Genomic DNA, 20,114 nt, shown 5'->3' with positions numbered 1-20,114 from the left:
GTGAAGGTTACGTGCGGGAACTCCCCCAGTTCTCACCGGTGGGGCCTGGAGGATCCGAGATTAAACCCACGCCATGTGGACCCACAGCCTCTGTCCCCGTCCCCCAAGCTCCACCGTCCCCAAGCCCATCGGCCTGGTTAATCCCGTGTCCTCAGATGACAGCCAAGACCTGGGAGGAGACGGGTGGGAACCGCAGTAAGGACGGGGGGACCGGCCCGGGGGGACCGGCCCAGGCGTCCCAGAGGAAGCTGGGGACCCCCAGCCCCGCAGGCTGCGGACAGGTCCTGAGCTGGGGGCCAGCGGCCCTGCAGACATAACAGCCCTCGAGGGAGAACAGAGCTCCCCCAGCAGCACTGCAGTCTTGGAGCATTTGGAGCTGGGGGCCGACACCCTGCATCCACCAGTTAAGGGTATTATCATCGTTTCAGAGCCCAGCACGGTAACTGTCCTCATGAACTCCACCCTGCTGTCACCGAGGAAGGGCTCAGGCGCGCTTGGGGTTGTCTGCTCAGGAAGGCAGGGAGAGCGACACCCTGCAAAGCCTCCGTTTTAAAGGCGGAATTCAGAGATTTGGGTCATCAGCGGGACGGCCGTCCTTTGTCTGGAAACCCACTCCTGCTGAGCCTGGAGGCGTCCGTGTAAATGTGCATCTCGTGGATTTTTTCCAAACGCTTCCACGGTCATCGTCTCTTGATCCTCACGTGTCGTAGGACTGATATTAGTCAGATAAGAACCAGGTTATATGACCTTCCCCTCCAGAGAGCTCAGCCTCTCAGCCATGAGAATTACAGTGACCGCAGCCACAAGATCCCGGAAGCTGCACTAGAAGGTGCCATCAGGTGAAAGTCCCTGGACCCTGGACTCTGGTTACTTTTTGGTTTTAAGTGGTTGCAGACAGAGAAGACGTGTGTCTTCAGGTGACAAGGGGCCCGGGACCTCTCAGAGGGTGGGTGCCCGGCTCTCATTCCCCCGGGGAGATGGGGCAGAGGGCCTGAGGGTGGGCATTTTACAACCTGAAAGCATCCCTGACCACGGGCCACAGTTAAGACGCTACATCCAGGTCCCGAGGAAGCAGACGTGCCCGGACACACTGCCTCGTGGCTGGAGCAGGGGAGACGCGCATGATTCCTGGAAGGCTTGTTCCACGAAGTGCCCACCAGCCCTGGATTCGTGAACAGCGGCCTCTGCCCTCAGGGGATGTGGGGTTAGGTTCCTGCGAGGCTCTGGACACGACACTGCCGTCAGTACACGAGCTGTCGTGTGTGCGCGTCTGTGTGAAGTCGCCTGGTTCAAGGCACGGTGTTGATCCGTTCGCACCGAGCTCTCAACCCACAGCCCGTAACTCAGGCCTGGATTCCGCTTGTCGGACACACGGACCTGCCCCGTGAGGCACCTCGCAGCCCTCGTGCCCTTGGGGGTCACAGACTGCACGGCGGCTCCATGCTCGGGGGCCGTTTTAATCAGAAAAACCACCAACAGAAAGCACAAAATGCGGAAATGGGCTGTAAAAAGGCTCTTATTCACAGAATGAGCTGCACCACCAAGGAGGCGGGCGGCCGCTCGTCCAACCTCATCCGGGAACGTGACCCCAGGTCCCGCCTTTCTGCGCGTGCGCAGTGACAGCGAGGGCTCGCGGTGTGTGTGGCGTGACGAAGAAGGCCTCGCGGGGAGGCGGGTCTGCAGACGCCGAGTCCGTGGGTGACGAGGACCAGCCACACCGGTCACCGTGGGGCCTGGAGCCCGGCCGACGGACCCCTCACGCGGCCGCCCTCTGCGAGCGGGGCAAGTGCGCACCGGGCCGGGGCTCTCCGCACATGCGCGTTTGTCCTGTCGGCCGTTGCGCGCACAGGACGTGCTCCTGCCTTCGCGCAGACCCGCCGCGACTGACCGGGCAGCCGGCGCCAGCCCCTGGGCCCAGGCCGCGTGGGACGCCCAGCGAGGAGACGAAGAGAGCGGGGCGCTGCCACCCTGCACGTCCCTGCTGCGTGGAGCCCGGAGAGGAAGCCCCTCACCCCCTCCCGGCCCGGACCAGGCTGTGCCCCACGCTCCGCGGGTTCCTGGCTCTGCTGCCTCTCGAAGCCCCTCGCACCCCAGGAAACCTCATTTCCTCTTCTCCCGGATGTCTGTCTGGGTTCCCAGAGGCCGTGGGTTACGGGTGGCGAGACTTCGTTCCGCGGAGCAGGTGCTGTGACGCATGGCTGGGTCAGCTTTCCCGGCTCTGGTCTGATCCCAGCTCCAGGAGAAGCACGGACCCTTAGCTACTCAGTCACCCTTCCACCCGAACCCGCTGCACAAGGCATGGAGCTCTCAAGTGTGTGGAGGCGGAAGGGCGGTTGGGGGGCGCCTGGAGCTGCAGTCTGGGGGCTGCAGGTGTGCCCCGCTCTGTGAAGGGACTCTCCGGGTGGCGAACCGCAGCCCCGGGAGGAGTGGCGGGTGCGGAGAGCTGGGGACTCCCTTCGGGCCCATCCGCCATGGAGGCAAGGCCTCCGTCCACACTGTCAGCTGTCAGTGCAGCCCCGTGTCCCTGGGAAGGAAGGGACGGTGCCGCCAGCTGCCAGGAAGCCCAAGAAAGAGCAAGGTCAGTCCGATTCGAACTGGAGTCAATCAAAGTGAAGAAGAACATTCCATCCCAACCAGAGCGTCGTCAAAGCAGCAAAGAGAACTCGTAGCTCGGGAGCCCACGGCTCCCGGTGAGAACGTCCCCCAGACCCCTCCCGGCCCGACCCTCACCATAAAGGGTCACGGCCGAGGTCTGTGCTCCTGCCACGGCTGCAGTGAATGCAGATCCTGGACGGCGGGCGCAGGGGCTCCAGGGCTGAGCCTTCCTGCCCCATGGCTTGTCGGTGTGTCCTTCCTTCCACGGGGCCCTCCCATGGAGTGTCTGTCTCATGCAAGGAATCCCTTTCAGGTGGACTCTGCGGCCTCCCACCCTGAACTAGGCCTCAACTGCTGAGGGAAGGAGGAGTCACGTCTCTAGGAAGAAACCAAGAGGCCCAGTGCATCCCCCCAACACACACACACACACACACACACACACACACCCCAGGAGCCCCATTTCCCAGAGACAGGAGGTCAGAGGCAGGCTGCTCCTATCTATTTCGGAAGAAAAGGCACAGACTTGCTTTGAGAGTGAGAACCGGCCTCCCTGACTCCCCTCTTGGCTGCCAGGTCCCTCCTGGCTCAGAAAGTGAATTCAAGGTCAGAGAGAAAATAAGGACAGAATCATAGAAAATAGGAAAGAAACAGACACTCTCCAAAATTTTTCAATAAGCTCTTCTTCCAGCAAATCCCAGCTTAATTTTAGTTTCTACTCATCATTGCTTTAGATTGAATGCCTCATTTAAGTTTTATATCATCTTGATTTTATGTATTTTTCCATTTTGATTAGATTTCTTTTTTAACCCGAAGGGCACCCCCCAGGACATTTTCCTGTGTCTGGAATCCTCTTCTGTCTCCCTCCATGTGGGAAAGGACATTCTCTAGATTAGAAACCCCTCCAGGCTTGCTGAACGGGGCAGAACGAACCCTAGAAATGAGAATGGGGGGGTGAGGAGGTGAGGTCTCCTGGATCTGACGTCAGTGGTGTCCTGGTAGACATTAACAACTGGCTCTCTGCGGGGAAAAGCCCTGGTTGGTAACATTTGACGATTTCCGTGGTGTACGTATCCCCACCGTGGCCGATTTTGAGCCACCGAGGAGGCATCAGGGTTGGCAGAGCCAGTGCGGGGAGTGGGCTTCAGCTCGACCCCAACTCCTCGTCTCCCGGGGCTATGGCGGGGCTCCCGCCGGGTTACTGCTCGGAAGGCCTTTCCAGGCATTGGAGAACGTTTGTCATGAAGAGGCAGAGCTTGCCATCATGGCCCAGGCGGAAGGGAAGTGGATTCGGTCCACGCCACGCTCGTGTCCCGAGTCAGGCAGCGCCCCGCCCCAGCGACTCCATCCTCTCTCGTGAGAGCAGTTCAGACCCGGGACAGGGGGCGCGGTCTGTGCAGCGCGGGTGCGGCCGGCGGCTTCCCACGCGAAGCAACTAACGCTTTGTTCTTCTTGCCCCTCCGCTCTCTCGCCAGAGAGTTTTCCAAAGAGAGGGAGAAGGCCAAGGCCCGGGGCGACTTCCAGAAGCTGCGGGAGAAGCAGCAGCTGGAGGAGGACCTGAAGGGCTACCTGGACTGGATCACGCAGGCGGAGGACATTGACCCTGAGAACGAGGACGAGGGCTTGGACGAGGAGAAACCCCGCAACAGTGAGCGGCCTCCCCGTCCGGGGCCGGGGTCTGGGCGAGGCGGGGGGCGCGGCGAGGCGCAGGGGCTTTCCCGCCCCGTGCTGACGGGTCTCATGGGTGGCCGTCCTCCTCTGCTCTCAGAAATCAGTCCCACGTGTGGAGCAAAGCCTCCTAGTCCTCCTAGAGCCTCTGGTCCTGGGACGGTGGAAACTTGGGTCAGCCGGGCTCTTTGTTTTAAATCCGACATCCTCCTCCCAGCTCTGGCTCCCTGGGTCGGGGGCGGGAGTCCTGCTCCAGGCTTATTCACAGGGGACCATCTCCCCCACCACCACCTGGAAAGCAGGCTCTCCCTTCCCCCTTCCAAGGACCACTGCGCTTTCTCAGGGAAAAGAGCCATAGGTTTCTCTCGAGGAGGTTAGACTCAAAGATCTGGGAAGGTGCTAAATGGGAAGGTTGGGGAAACCCGGAGGAAACTGGCAGAATAGCTTTAGGTTTTAAAAACAGCCCAATCCCTCCCCTGGGGTTTCACGGGGCAGATTGTTGCTGGGACGGTCATGAGAGTGATGGATGATATTGACTCTCAAGTGTCAGAAAGATGATGAATCGTGGCAGTTCAGGCTCATCGGATACACCCGGCAGTTCTGTCGTGTGGGCCCTGGACCAGCCCAGGGAACTGGGCACCAGGTGATGCACCAGCATCACCTGGGAACTTGCTGGAAACGCAAGGTCTTGGGCTCCTACTCGGATCTGGCAGCTCTGGGGTGGGACTCTGAGCGCTCACCAGCCCCCGGTGCCTGCGACGTGGGGTGAATGTGACTCTAAGTGCCCTGCACCGCCTCTACCCCCCGTCTCTGTGACCCCCACCACTCTCTCCTCCTCCTCCTGCGGGCCCCCTTCCTTGGGTTGCTCACATTTGAATCGGGACGTTTCTGACCAAGGGACCAATCAGGTTAAATAGCCGAGATGCTTGCTGAGCGGGGTCAGGCAGATAAGGGCGGGAAGCTAGAAAGGCTCCCAGGCCCAGAGGGAGGAGAGAGACCCGCTGAGGCTCCGGGGGCTGACGGGGAAGCAGGGTGTCCATCGCTGTGTCCTGACAGAGGCCAGGAGGGCGCAGGACGCGTGTGCGCACGTGTATCCCGACGCACGTGCGGACACAGTGGCCTTGTGCGTGGGCGTAGGTTCTGCCGGTTGTGTGCGTGCTCCCCGGCCGGGTTCTGTGCGTTCCTGCTCGTTGGTACCTGAGCTCTAAGTGGGAATCTAGGAGGGGGAGCAGGTGGAGAGAGAAGGAAGACGACTTGGATGTGAGCAGAGAGCAGGCCCGCCTCCATCGTCTCGGAGATGGATTGAATACAGCCTTCCACGACTTGCTTTCTGATAACTCTGCTCAAGGAATGGACACAAAATTAAAACACACACACAGCCAGGGACTGGTAACAAGGAGGCCTTCACGCTCTGCTGAGGAGTTTTTGCAAGTTGGACGACAAGGCCTTAGATGGGTTACAACAGTGAGTGGCGATGCTGCTGAAAGTCTTCCTGGAAAGATGCCGGCAGCGTCCATTCCGCTGCTGACGGATCGTGGATGGGGGATGGTCCGTGGCACCCAGCGGTGTGTGAATAGTGAGCTGGCCTGGGAGCCTCGTCGACACCTGCTGCGAAGCGCAGGAGCCGGCTCTGGGCTCCGGTCTGCACGCTGGTCACGGTGGAGCCCAGCTCACGACGGAGGGTGGGAGCGTGTTTCTCACATGTTCGTAGAAACTTGTGTGTCCACTGCCCGCGCAGCACTCGGTGGCCGTCCACAGAGACACAGCTATCCTGCTCTTTTCTGAGGCCAGGTGTGCTGCTTCCCTGTCCTGCCCTGATGGAGAATTCTTTGCTGCTGGAGCAGATCAGGTGGACGAGGCCCATCTACCCCCTCTTTCTGCCCGAGCTTTGGGAAGAGCACAGTGTACTGCCTGCCCCAATGGACAGAGTCTCCGCCAGGGTTCTCATGGGCCCTAATGTGGATGAAGTCAGTCTGAAGCCTGGCGTCCCTCCCCTGCTCTCGTTCCTGGTGGCTGGAGGAGCCTGGGGTCCGCTTCTCATCCTCAGCCTTGTCCTCAGAGGACAGAACGGAGCCTGCCGCCTTCCGTCGTGGACATGGTGGTGGGCCGGTTCTAGGGGGAGGGGGCCGGGGACTGGGCATCTGAAAAAACAAGACAGAGCGTAAAATAGAAGCACGTGAGGAACTGGATGAGAGACGCTTGGGTATGGAGCCAGGAGGCATGTCCAGAGGCCGGGGCTGCAGGGAAGTCCGGTCAAGAGCAGAGTGGACGAGACGGGCTTGTTAAGGGACTGGCCACCTAATAGATTCACAGAAAAGGTAGGCCTGTGGCTCAGAAACTATATTCTGATCTTCAGAACTTTGTAGTTTGCCCTTTGAAACAAATACAAGGGAAGAAATGCTGCTATTAATGATATGCATTTCTATCAAAGTAGTGTCTTTGCCTTTGAAATTGCTAAACGATTACAGTGTATTTGCCAGTTCTCTTCAGCTCAAAAATTAAGTCGTCTTTTGAGAAAAGAGGGAAAAGGGTATTATCACTCTTGACCAATGGCTCTGGCAACTCGTGCTTGTGCCCCGGGCAGGAGCCCCGTCGGCACTTAGGAAACGCCAGCTGTCGGGCGCTGGTGACACAGGGTGGCTCCAGTGCGGACACAGTTGAGTGACATGTCATGACGTGGTAGCTGAGCACACCCACGGGGAGCCCAGTTACTCATTTTTCGAGGAAGAGCTACAGATACCACTGAGGCCGTAGAAAGAACAGGGCCCGGAAAGGCAGCAGAGAGAGGGCATTGTTTGAGGTGTTTCTCTAAGTAATTAGAGTCAATGAGTTGGCCAGTAAATTATATAAAAAATACGTTAAAGTACACTCAGTTCATCATCCTTCCACCCACCCATCCATCCGTCAGCCAATTAAAGGTCTGCTCTGTGTCCGGCGCTGTTTCAGGCCCTGAGGATATAGCGATGCACAAGGTCCTCAAAAATCCCTGCCCTCGTGGAACAGGAATTTCTCCTTTCTTTCTCCTCCTCAAGATCAAAAAATGCATGGATTAAGTATCTGTGCATATGGGAATCTCTCTGTCATGTCGTTAAGACCATTTCAATGCAGCCCCAGTCCTCGAAGACAGACATTTGTGCAGATGAACCTGGAAAAGACAGACCGTGGAACCAAAACACTTGAGTTTCCACACAGATAAGCAGGTTAAGTACTTAGCCAGCGTATTCAGTTCTGTTCGCAGGAGCCCCTCTGCAATCACCGTTCGCCAGCAGAGCCGCGTGGCCACCGCCGCCCTGCGGCGTCTGGGGTTGCATGTGACTGACGCACGGAGATCTGAGGGCCTCCAAGAGCAGCAGGTCGCCCACGGAAGGGCCCTGTGGGGCTCGAGAGCGGCGATCTGAACGTCACTGGTCTACACCATGTATGCGTCAAGGGCACGTGCATTATTATTTGAGCTTTTTTTTTTTTTTACAATTTAATTAGTACAATCAGTTTTCCTTGGACTTACTCGTGGGCACGGCTGCCACACGCCTGGAGTCCTGAGACAGCGTCTGTCCCACCAGCACCCAGTCAGACGGCGTGAGAAGGACACTAGCAACGGTTTTTTTCCCGACTCCCTTCTTACTTTGGCCCCGAAGTTACCGTGTTAGAGGCCGTCCTAACCCCACACCCTGCGGGGAGGGCAGACGCCTCTCCTGCCCAGCCCATCACCTTTAGCTCGCCCTAAAACGTCAGCGCTGGAAATGCCGCAGAGATCAGGCGGGGAACGGCTCACCTGGGCTGGTGATGAGGTCCGTTGGGGCTCAGACCCAGCGCAGAGGTGAGCGGCCTGGGGGCCCTGCAGCGAGGCTGTTTCCTGGATTCTTCTGGGCCGGTGGGAATAACTCCCCTGGGCAGGTCCCAGGCACCCATGTTGTGCGCAGACCCTCACTCGGGAATCGGGTCAGAACAAGGCCCCCGGGGGGGTACCCCACAGACAGCCCACCCCCCGTGGAGCAGTCTGGCTGTTCTGCTGTCGGGCCCGTGACTTTGTAGACACCAGCGTCCCAGGCTGGGCGCAGTGGAGGGGCCCCCGAGGGCCACGTCGAGCGTACGGTGAGAAGCAGCTGTCCCGACCCAGCCGAGGCAAGCCGTCCTACACTTCTTAAAGCAAGACCAGCTCTGGGGGAGCTTGCCAGCCGGCTGTAGAGACCACAGCCATCTTCCTTGGATGGTGGAGTAGCTTCTGGAAGGAAGCAGGGTGTGAAAGCCACACAGTAGAAGGGGAAGCTGGCAGCCAGTGGAGCAAGGGCGAGACCTTCTCACTCACGTGCGCTTCTCGAGGGCGCCGTTCTTCCGCAGCTGGTCTGGAGCTGCTGTTTGGATCCCGAGGTTGGACAGTGGGCAAGGGTTGGCATCTGCGGTCTCTCCTGGGCTAGAGTGCTGGGGCGGACGGGGCGGGGGCACGAGAGGGGACAGGACAGGGACGGTCTCGTTTCATCCTCCCCGGGATTATCTCCCGTGGGCGCTGACACCCCCTTTGTAGATGGGGAACTGGGCTCAGAGACAGTAACGTGTCCTGTCCCACAGCCTGTACACTGCCCCCGACCTCGGGGATGTGGGCCTGAGTCCAGCGCTGCCCGGACCCCTCCTCGGCCCCGCCCTTGGTGGTGCAGGGACCCCCCCCTGCCTCTCCGGCCAGAAGCGGCTGGGAGAGGTCCCTCTAACCCCTTCGTCGTAGCACCTGTAACACCCTCAGTCTAACGCGCAGAGCGGGGTGGACGGAGGGAAGGAGGGCGGGGCGGGGGGTGGAAAATCTGATCTTAAACATTACCCTAAAGGGCCCTGAGTGTGATTTTAAAAGCAGGGAGAGATGAGCTTTACGATTGTAAGGACTGTGTTTGGAGCGTGAAAGGGGGTCGTGGCAACATCTTGCTCAGGCAGAAGAAAGTTCGCTGAGGTCAGAAGCCGCCCGCCTGGAGTGGTCTGAGGGCAGCTGTGCTTGGAAAGGGGGCACATCGATGGCACCACCCGTCGGAGTTTCCTTCGGTTCGGGACTCCTTGAACTTGGTTAGAGGAGGGTGTTGGTCGGCCAGGAGGCTGCAGGGAGGGGTGCCCCAGGGCAGCGACCAGCCCCTGTCCTGCCCTGGCGTGTGCACCTGGAGGAATGTGATGTAACCACCTTCAGCGCTGCGGGATCGTGTGGCCGCAGGGTCACCTCGGCGGAACCTCTGACGGTCTCAGGATCCTGGCCCACGGGGGCGGGTCTCCAACCAGCAACGGCCTCACCATGGGGGCTCACGTCGCCTCCCTGAGGCCACCAAACCCACTGGCAAGTGAATCCGCCCACTCAGCCCGCCCAGGTAGCCACCCAATAAAGCGCTGCTGTGATTTTCTTGTAAAGCTTTGCAAGCAGATGGACACGCCTGGGGGCCGAAGGCTGTCTCTATCCGTGACTTTACCCCGAAGGCGCCCTGCGTAGAATCCCAGTGGCTCCCCCTCATCTGATCCCTGCCCTTATGACTCAGTGGCTGATGGAAAAATAAGAGTAACAGCCCCAAACGCAGGGCTGTGAGGGCTCCGTCCTTCTGGGTCACTTCATCAGATGGACGTGCCCGGGCCTCTGTGGCAGCTGCAGTGCTGCCAGGAGAGCTCTGTGCTTCTGTGGAACAGGAAGGACCCCATCGTCTTAAGCAGCGATCGTGCCTGCTGTGACCCTGGGCTGGTGGTCACTTTGTGTTTGGGCCTCGCGGTTCGAGGGGCAGGGCTGGGGCCGGGTCGGGAGCAGCAGAGCACTGCCCCCTGGGAGCTGCCCCGAGGAGGGTGGTCCCGCAGGGGGTGGTCCCGCAGCGGGTGGATGGACTCTCACACAGCAGGCGAGTGACAGAGTGAGGCTGGGCAGAGGCGGGGGGAGAGGGACAGCTGGCGGCGGGGGCCACGTTAGGTGTCACTCCTGCCCTCACGGGGCTGCTGTGACACATCTCCACAGACGGGGGCTTAGACAGCAGACATCGGCTTCCACGGCTCTGCAGGCTGGACGTCCACGATCGGGGCCCAGCATGGCCACGTCCTCGGGAGGCCCTCTGCCCGGCTCACAGACGGCCCGCTTCCTCCACTGCTAGTGCTCTGGCCTCTTCTTCTAAGGCACGAATCCCACTCAGAAGGGCTCCACCCTCATACCCTAATCGCCTCCCAAAGTCCCCACTTCCAAGTACCATCGCACTGGGATTAGGGTTTCAACACGTGAACTTGGGGGGACACACACGTTCAGTCCATCGCAATGATCCTTCTGTACCCCCGTGCGAGGCCCCGGATTCCTGCTGTAGCCAAGTGCGCGGCTCCGTCGGAATCAGAAACCACAGAATCCGGCCGCCGTGGGGTGACCGAGTCTGTGGCCCAGCCTCCGTGGGGAAACGCGTGGCCCCCTGTGAGTGCGGGGACGTGCGGGTGGGCACTGGTTGTCATGGGTCTGCTTCCTGCAAGCCTGGCTCATTTCTGAAGACAGACAAGGGCAGGTTTTCCTCCTGCTTATGGTGCTTACAGGTCCACTTCCTCTAAACAGACACGTAGGTTTCAACACTGTCTCAGGACAGGTCACGCAACGTGCTCAGAGGTAGCCCAGCCGGAACCTGGCAGGCCCTCCCGGAACAGAGCAAGCAGTTTTGCTTGTGTCCAGACCCCCTGACGTTAAGCCTGTACTTGGGCTTCACTGCAAAGACCGTAAACTTCCCTCCTCCTGCCCCTGGTCTGGATCCACACCAGGGTGACGGTCAGCACACCCCTCCTCCAAGGAGAGGGTGAGCAAGAAAACTGTGTCTGCCCTTAAGACCCTGTTCTCAGAATGCGGTCGCCGAGTGGACGGTGTCCTGTAGAAGTCATCAAGGAAGGCGGGGGGTCAGTAGAATGTCCTGCTCCCAGTGACGTCCAGATAGTAGGCTAGGACAAGAAAGAAAGCCGTTTACTCAGCTTCATGAAAATATACACTTTCTGCAATTTAGACTTAATTCACATGAGTTCATCAGACTGACCAAACTTACCCCTGCAAAGAGGTCTGCAGGGGAAACTCACTAGACAGAGCTGTGATGAAAGTTTTATCCTCTCCAAAAATATACATTTGAATTTCAATAAGGTTCTTCAGTGTTAGGTTTTTTTTTTTTTTTTTTTTTTTACAAAAAAGTAAGGATATTAAGATATTTTTAAACGTCCAGACAGAGGAGCTTTTGATGGTTCCTAAATACATGTTCTAAAAATGACTTGCCAAGCACAATGCTGGTTTTGACTAACAGACCCTAAGTCCTATTCAGAGGGCTTCAGAATGTGCCCAATGCAGGCACACAAGCCCTCCGAGACTAGAGGTCAAGAGAAAACAAAAATACAGGCCAAAAGCTATTAAAGAATGATTACAGCTGCCCTGGAACTTGTCTGTCCCTCTGCTCCTGGGGTGAGATAATAGATCTGTTCTCAACAACTTGCTGATGAGGTGAAAAGCCCTAATTAGATGCTTGACAGGCTGGCTTTAAGGGGAAAAGCCTTTGTTTACCTTCCCAATTCGAAGCTTCAAATCAGCTGGCCCAACCCTTATATCTCATTTCAGTGACTCATGAGATAGGATAATGGTATCCAGTATCAGGCCAGTCACTATGCTAACAAAATTCTCTGAAAATAGCACATGCACCCACACCAGGCACCTACACTCACACATGGGCAGGAAGAAATTGAGGACCCCTTTCCTGACAGGAGCGTTCAGAATTAGTCTCATTGTGTTTACTAATACTTGCTCCAGCCAGCGGGTCCAGCTAGGACAAGAAGCTTGGTGTGATGTCTGCTATGTGCAGTAGAGACAGAGGAAAAGATCGGTGCTATCACCTGGGGGGGGCGAGCATCTTCTTCGTGCGAGAAGTACGGCCAGCGGTAGGGGGTCCCAGCCCCCTTGCCCGCGGCTCCTTCCACGACTGTGCAGTGACTGGGAAGCTGAGCTGGTTGGTCGCTGACCGTCAGGCAGAGCATCCTAGGTTTTCACCAGGAAGGCCCCAAGCTTCAGTGAGACTTGTAGAGCTGCTTCTTTTTTTTTTTTTTTAATTTTACTATAGTTAAGTTTTTTCTTCTTGTTGTTGTTGTTTTTAATTAATTAATTAATTTATTTAGGGCTGTGTTGGGTCTTCGTTTCTGTGCGAGGGCTTTCTCTAGTTGCAGCAAGCGGGGGCTGCTCTTCATCGCGGCGCGCGGGCCTCTCTCTATCGCGGCCTCTCTTCTTGCGGAGCACAGACTCCAGACGCGCAGGCTCAGTAGTTGTGGCTCACGGGCCTAGTTGCTCTGTGGCATGTGGGATCTTCCCATACCAGGGCTCGACGCCATGTCCCCTGCATTGGCAGGCAGATTCTCAACCACTGCGCCACCAGGGAAGCCCCTAGAGCTTCTTCTTGAGCCTCTTAGACGGTATAAAATCATTTCCCTGAATTATAATTTCCATAATCCCTTAATGGATGGATTCTATCAATTCGTTAAGTCACCCCTTGATTAGAAGAGTTGTGAGCACAGCAGTAGGAGGTGAATGGCCCTCATCCTTCTCTCCTACCTGGAGGCCAGGGTTTCCGGTCTGCACAATCGTGCTGTGTTTTTGTAGACAGAGTAGGGGCCTGAGAAGGACAGGCCACCTGACTTCCAGGCCCTGCCCAGTAGCCGATGGGCAGTTCGCCTCTCTCGGTTTCCCTGTTTGTAAAAGGAGGGGTCGGATCAGACAGCTGCAGAAACCCCTTCCAGCTCTGGCTTTTATGTCTATAGTTGGAAGTTGACCCACATTAGCTTTTGCTCTGGGTCTCCTGCAGGATCCCCGGAAGCGAGCTACTCCTTCTGAAGACCCTCCCAGCACCTGGTCCACCCTGCGCTCCTGCCTGGAGAGCCCAGCTCCACCATCTGCCTTAGGACCCGCCCTGCTCCCAGCCCTCCTCGGGCACCCCTCCCCTTCTTCCCTCCCGCACCCACGCCCCTCCTTTTTGCTCCCACAATTCCTATCCCACACCTGTGTCACGGCACTGATGTACGTGACCTGTTGTACCTGTTCATCCATTTTATCCCCTGCTGGGTTGGGTTGTGCACCTGGGAAGGGAGGGAAGCTTCGCATCCCCACCACTATCCGGAGCCTGGCAGATAGGCCGTCAGTGAATACTGGTAGGAAAAGGGTGGAAATTAATGGAGAAAAGTGGGGTCCTGGCCTGGAAGTCTTTGAAATTCTGCCATTGGGAACAGATGACCTGGACCTGCCTTGTGACCATGTCAGGCTAAAACCAGACAGGACCAGACCTGGTCCCGCAGAGGCTACATAATGAATCAGACACACAAATTAATTTTTCATCTTCCGTTTCTTGGCTGTCAACACTCCTCTCTGACTTCTGGGAGAAAACGGACCATTCCTCGATTTTCTTCTTCACGTACCCACCTCTTCTCCCCGTTCTTCTTCAAATACATCCAGAGACTTGCCAGAAGTATCCTTATTTTATCTTTCTCTCAGGGAGGTCAGCTAGCCAGCTACGCATGGCAGTCGGGAAAGGGTTAAGAGAGGACCCAGAATAACTTCCCAGCTGCTGCTTTAGGACCGGAAAGCTGAATACATTTAAGGCTTGAAAAGGTCAACTCCCTTCCAAGGGACAGGGGTTTGATTTCATCCATTATGTGGTCTTCGGCAGAACGCTCATTTCATTCACCGGCAGAGATGGAGATTTATGGGCTAAATGTTATCACCAGCTGAGACTTAACGAGATCTCAACTGTAGCTCCTGGATGGAGTGGAAAGCGGCCATTTTGGTAATAAATAGAGGACAGCATCTAATTTGTAAATTCCTCTTTCTGTTGCTAAGGTTAATCAGATCAGTGAAACTGAAGGGAATTGTTGATGACCAAAAGTTATTTTCCATGCCTTAATCTGGCCAGGAAGCATTACTCCTAATGGAAGTGGCGTGCTTCTCTGGCAGTGGTAGGGGATGACATTTGTCATTAGACTAACCCAATTGTTGCATATTAAAAAATATGTTTGGCCCCAAATCTATTTAAAACCAAACTGGAACTGAGGCCGCATATCACTCTGCTACTAGTGTCACTGGTTCAGAGAAGAAAAATTCTTTCCAAATGAGCTACAGACCTCTGTAGCAGTGCCATCCCCAAAGGGTCCACGGCCCATGAGATTTCATCCTGACCAAACAGAAGCATCCAGCGTAAGGCTCGGTGGACCACCATGGTGGCCAGGTGTGGTCACAGCCTCTCTGGCATGGCAGAGAACAGGTGGAGAGGACAGAACACAGTCTCTGGCGGGTCCTGGCTTCAGTTTAGGGTTAAAAAGGAGAATTAAAGGGGCACCAAAGGGGGGGTTAGTGCAGCTCTCTTTTGTCCAGTCCTGCTTAAATCTTTTTTTCATGAGTAATCACAGTTTTTACAAATTGCCTTCTCACAAGCTGTTAAGCCTTTCCAGGGCAGGGACCCTGTCAGGGTAGGTAACTGTTAACACACAGTAGGGACATCATGAATATTCATGAAGGACTGACAGCCTTGGAGGTGATGCCCCAAAGGGAACGTGGTAACTGCAGCCCACCTTGGGGAGCGGCCGGGAACACATGCACATCACCAATCAGCGCTCAGACTGCACGTGACCTTTTAGATGCAAAACAAGTGGTCCTGAGGTCCTTCTCTTGGGCCCGCGTTTTGCTTTTTGATCCCCAGTAAATCCATCCAGCGTCTGGACGTTGCACACACAGAGAATTATTACCGATGAAGCACCTCCTCTGACCTGTGTTACCTTTAGTCCTCACTTAACCCTCCAAGATCGGTACTATGGTCTCGGTTTTTTAGATGAGGAAGATGGGGTTCAGATGATTTTCCCAAGACGAGACAGCCAGTAGGAGGCTTAGCCTGGTCCCACACCGAAGCCTGTCTGGCTGTGAAGACCACCCACTTCCTCTTTTGCCAGGCAGCCCCTATCGCCCGAAACACCTGGTGACAGGAAGGGGGTGGGGGGACGGGGGACCTGGTTCCTGGGCTCAGCTCTCCTACTCAGAGCTCCGTGACCTTGCACAAACCCTTCCTTCCCCGGGCCTTAGTTCCCTAATGTGTGAAAGCGGTGCTGACATAACCCCGGCTTTCTATAGATCCTTGAGCTCCCGCTGGCCCTGCCTTTCTTCGAGTGCTGTGCTCCGGCATCATGGGGGCTGGGCCAGGGAGAGAGTGTCCTCGTTTTGCAGACTCTGGTTCTCTCCCTCTCGGCCGGGCAGCCGGCGGCCAAAGGGGAAGGTGCCCACCATGTGAGGACTTCGCACGGCCTCTCCCCACCCCCGGCAGCTGACCTCTCCGCGCTGGTCTCTGCTCTTCTTTCCCAGAGCCAGCATCCTGATAAACGTCGTCTTTGCCTTGAAGGCGTCCAGCGGTAGAATCTCAGCCTTCCAGCGGTAGAATCTCAGCGCTGGAAGGCATCCCAGAGGCTCTCTCTGCTCACATCCTCATCCTGTCCCCGCCCCCGCCCGTCTCCTGTCTCTTCCCACACCCGGCCGGCCCTGCAGTCCCTCTGCCCTCACCCTGCTGACCTCCCATCTGCCGGGGGCTCGGTCTCCCGCAGTATCGTGGGAATAAAAAATAGGCCTCATCTCCTTTCTGCTTCCCCAGATCAGGCAAATGCCCTATCTTCACACCTCTTTTGCGAACCATCAGTAAAGGATTTCTCCTGCAATGCGATCAGCAGAGGTAATAGAGCCGCTTGAATCTGCCCAAGTCCCCCCGCCAGCCCCCTGGCCCTGCTCACCTCGTGGACCACACACGCCCCTTCTCGCATGATAAGCCTGTTCCGCATCCCACTCTGCCCCCGCCCCCTGGTGCCCCGTGACACCGTTTGAAAACCGGAACTTCTGTGTCCTTTTCTCCCCTCTGGGTTTCCTGGGCCACTGAGCCCACAGCGTGAGCCTCATAGGAGCCAGGACCCTGAGGGGAGTGGTGTCGGGGCGGCAAGGCCCAGGCGACCCAGGTTGGCCCCCATTGAAATCATTTCTTTTTTTTTTTTTTAAGCACTTGCTTTTATTTATTTATTTATTTATTTTTATATTTATTCTTGGCTGTGTTGGGTCTTCGTTTCTGTGCGAGGGCTTTCTCTAGTTGCGGCAAGCGGGGGCCGCTCTTCATTGCAGTGCGCGGGCCTCTCACTATCGCGGCCTCTCTTGTTGCGGAGCACAGGCTCCAGACGCGCAGGCTCAGTAGTTGTGGCTCACGGGCCTAGTTGCTCCGTGGCATGTGGGATCTTCCCATACCAGGGCCCGAACCCGTGTCCCCTGCATTAGCAGGCAGATTCTCAACCACTGCGCCACCAGGGAAGCCCCCCTGAAGTCATTTCTGACGTGGACATCCCGTGTCCTGCCAGCGCCTCCGGGCCTGCGGCTGTGGAGACGGTGGTCCCTGGTCCCTGGGTTTCAAACCATCTCTCTCTTCTAAAGAAGAGCAGTCAGCCTCTCCAGCAAGCCCAGGTCTCCTGAGAAACTCCGGAAGAGTTCTAAGGTTAAGACTTAGATGACGCCTTTGATGGGGTTCAGGCCTCAGAGGGCGGATCTGGAGGGCAGGGCGGCTCAGTGGAAGGAGCGGAGACATCGTCCCGTGTGAGCCCGTCCGCTGTCCTCGCTTGTGTGCTGTGGGGCAGGGTCCCCTCTGGCCCTCGTGGGTCACCCGGCCGCGGGCCTTCCCAAGTCGGCACAGGAGAAGGAGGGCCTCGAGCAGGGCTGGATCCGGGAGGAAGCGAGTGGACGGGGCGAGTGGGCATCTCCTGGTCCCTGAAGGCAGCCAGGCCGCCGTGGGGACGTTTCCAACGCGCAGGCAGACTCTTCGCCCTCCACCCCTTTCCTTGGTCCTTGTAGAACCAACCTGCTGAGCAGGCAGAAAAGACTTCCTGTGTTTGGAGACGGAGACCAGGACCCCTCACCACCTCATCTAAACCAAACCTTCCCGGTGTCTTCATAGAACGAGGGCGCAGCCCTTCCCCGTCCCAGAACTTTACCTCGGCCGCCCCGGTGGACGTGGTCCTGACGGGGAGGGCAGCATGGCCCCCAGGGCTTTGCCCAGAGCAGGGTTCTAGTGGGTCCTGCCATGCCGCTGAGACCGTCTCGAAGGAGCCGTGGACCACTAAAGTGGCGGGAGAACCGGGGCCTGCGTCCTCCCCAGGGCGCAGAGTCACCTGACAGCCGCCAGCGCCCGACAGGCAGAGCCGGGAGATCAGTTACAGTAAAGGACCTCCTGCCGAAGGGGCAAGTCGGGGGTGTTCTGACCGCTGCCGTGAGCTCCTCCAGGGATGTGGGACCTGGGAGGCACTGCGGGATCGGGAGCTGAAGGGAAAACGCCATTCCCAGAGGCAGCCTGGAAGCTAGGCAACAATTTGCTCTCCTGCGGGGGGAGAGGCAAGGCCGAGGCCTCCCGAAGAAGTGCTGCCCTCATCAGGACGGCACTGCTCGCTCGCCCTGTAGGGCCTCCTTGGGAAATCTGACCCGAGCCAAATTTATCCTGAGCAGCAGAAAACAGGGAAGGAGAAGACAGAGCCCAAGAAGAAGGAGAAAGTGAGAGAGGATCCTAAGCCCCGTAGGCCCTTGTGAGCAGCACAGACAGGGCACAAGTGTGACACATGGACCTTTGGGGCGGGGGCTGGGATGACCCCGTGCTCGGCTGGGATGACCAAGGGTAGGCTTTCAGCTGGTGGAAAGGGGACCCGACCTCCAGCACCAGCTAGCTGTGTGACCCTGGGCAAGTCACTGACCCTCTCTGGACCTTCACGGTCTCCACTGTAAAAAGGAAGGGCTGGCCTGCTCTCTCTAGCCCTGCAACACATGTAGGCCTCAGTGGGGAAACTGAGCCGCTGAGGAGGGAGATAACAGGCCCCAGGTCACAGAGCTCCACAGTGGCAGAGCCAGGATCCAAACTCGGGCCCCCTGACTCCAGAGCCCAGGCTCCTACCCAGCTGCGCCCTGGGCAGGATTATAAAGTGTGTGGCTTCTCCCAGGACCCTCGCCGCAGTCTCTGCCCTCCTCCCCCTCCCAGTGATCCCAGCACATCCACAGGCCCCGTCCTCTCTCCTGATTGGGAAAGGGCTTTATGGATTCATCCAATATAGCTGGGGTCTGAATCCCGGATCTCATGAGATGCTCTTCTCACTTTGAATAGGTGGCTTCATTCTCTAAGCCTCAGTTTCCTGATCTATGAAATGGGAACATGTAACGGGGACATATAATCTCTCACAGGGCTGTTCTGAGGCTTGAGTCAGATGATACGTGTCAAGTGAGTCAGATGATACGTGTCAAGTGTGCGGCAAGCAGCGAGTGGTGGGAAACCGAGCTGTTATTACGATCCTGCAGGTAGAAATGACTGGCGTTCCTCTCATGCGTCCGGGACGAGAGAATTCAAGGCCCTAAAATGAAGGGGTGACTGGCAGACACCACTGGGCTGGGCCGGAGGGGGATTGAGGACACAGCCATTCTCTGTCCCTTGCATGTGACACCGCACGGGTGACCCTCCGCTAAACCTGGCCTTGTGATCTAGAACAATGCCATCTCCAACCTAAAAGTAGTTTTGTGCCTAAAACAGTTGGGTTTCCAGAGGAATCCTGCACGGAAGGGCCACCGTCACCCAGGTCTGGAAGATCCTGTCTCAGCCCCAGTGGTGGCAGAGAGCTGTTTCCCTCGGGGGTGTCCAGCCCCTCCCGTTTCCCCAGAGTCCCAGGGGCCTGAGGATGCTCCACGCAGCCCCGTCATCCCCAACGAAGGTGGGCCAGGTGGGGAAGGAAGGGGGCACGTGTGCCAAGTGCAGACCTTTGCCTGGTGCAGCTGCAGCCCTTCCCTGGCACCCCCATCGTAGCTGAGGTGGCCCAGCTCGTTGGCGCCGTGATGGTGGAGAGCGGTTTTCTGCTTGGGGGCGCTGGATGCTTACGGCCTGCTGGGAGCACAGCGGCCTGGCTTCCTCCTCCGGATGGTGGCCGCAGACCAGGGGCGGGCGTTTCTGCCTCCTCTGGTTTATGGCAATAAAATAATAATTACTACGATGGCACATTGAGCTTATACTGTGCCTTTTCAATAAGGCCACTTTGTTAGGCTTCTTAATATTTAATCCTGTTTTTTTTTTGTTTTTTTTTTTATTTATTTATGGCTGCGTTGGGTCTTCGTTTCTGTGCGAGGGCTTTCTCTAGTTGCGGCGAGCGGGAGCCACTCTTCATCGCGGTGCGCGGGCCTCTCATTATCGCGGCCTCTCTTGTTGTGGAGCACAGGCTCCAGATGCGCAGGCTCAGCAGTTGTGGCTCACGGGCCTAGTCGCTCCGCGGCATGTGGGATCTTCCCAGACCAGGGCTCGAGCCCGTGTGCCCTGCATTGGCAGGCAGATTCTCAACCACTGCGCCACCAGGGAAGCCCCTTAATCCTGTTTTAGATTTACTTTCCGACGGCTTAAAATCAACCAGGTTTTAATTGCTTCTGTGGAGGCAGCCCTGCCGGGCCCCGGGCAGGCAGGACTCTGCAGAGGAGGCTCTGGGGGCGACGTGACCTTCAACCCAGACGGGCCCCGCGGCTGGGCACTATCTCGCTTTCTCTCTCCCCACCTCTTTCCGCTTTTCTCTACGATCTGCTTTTCCTCCCCTGCTCCATCTCTTTCTTTCCCTTAGGAGAGACCTTCAGCTCATCCTGTAGTTCAGTTTATTCATGAGAGAGATGAAGAAAATGAGGCCCCCAAACCATCACGTGCCTTGCCGAGGGTTTGGAGGTACCCCGTGGCGAGGCCAAGGCTAGGACTAGTGTTGGCGTTTCCTAGACCTGGGTGCCAGGGAGGTTCCTGAGAGCCTGAGTCGGGCAGAGACACATGGCGAGAGCTCCTTCACCCAGCAGC

General features: G+C 57.2%; 1 protein-coding gene across 11 annotated transcripts in view; it reads left to right on the top strand.

Moving 5' to 3' along the window:
- CACNA1C (calcium voltage-gated channel subunit alpha1 C) overlaps nucleotides 1–20,114 on the top strand; it is a 557,739-nt gene that overhangs the window by 413,793 nt on the left and 123,832 nt on the right. For all 11 annotated transcript variants that reach the window (XM_036865102.1, XM_036865108.1, XM_036865106.1 and 8 more), the window contains exon 9: nucleotides 4,068–4,240. In XM_036865102.1, coding sequence (XP_036720997.1) covers nucleotides 4,068–4,240 — 173 coding nt within the window. The remainder of the gene's footprint in view (nucleotides 1–4,067; nucleotides 4,241–20,114) is intronic.

This window comes from Balaenoptera musculus, chromosome 10 (assembly GCF_009873245.2).
Source record: "Balaenoptera musculus isolate JJ_BM4_2016_0621 chromosome 10, mBalMus1.pri.v3, whole genome shotgun sequence".
NCBI classification, from domain to species: domain Eukaryota; kingdom Metazoa; phylum Chordata; class Mammalia; order Artiodactyla; family Balaenopteridae; genus Balaenoptera; species Balaenoptera musculus.
Note: the sequence above shows the minus strand (reverse complement) of the source record. Positions and strands in the feature narration are given on the sequence as shown.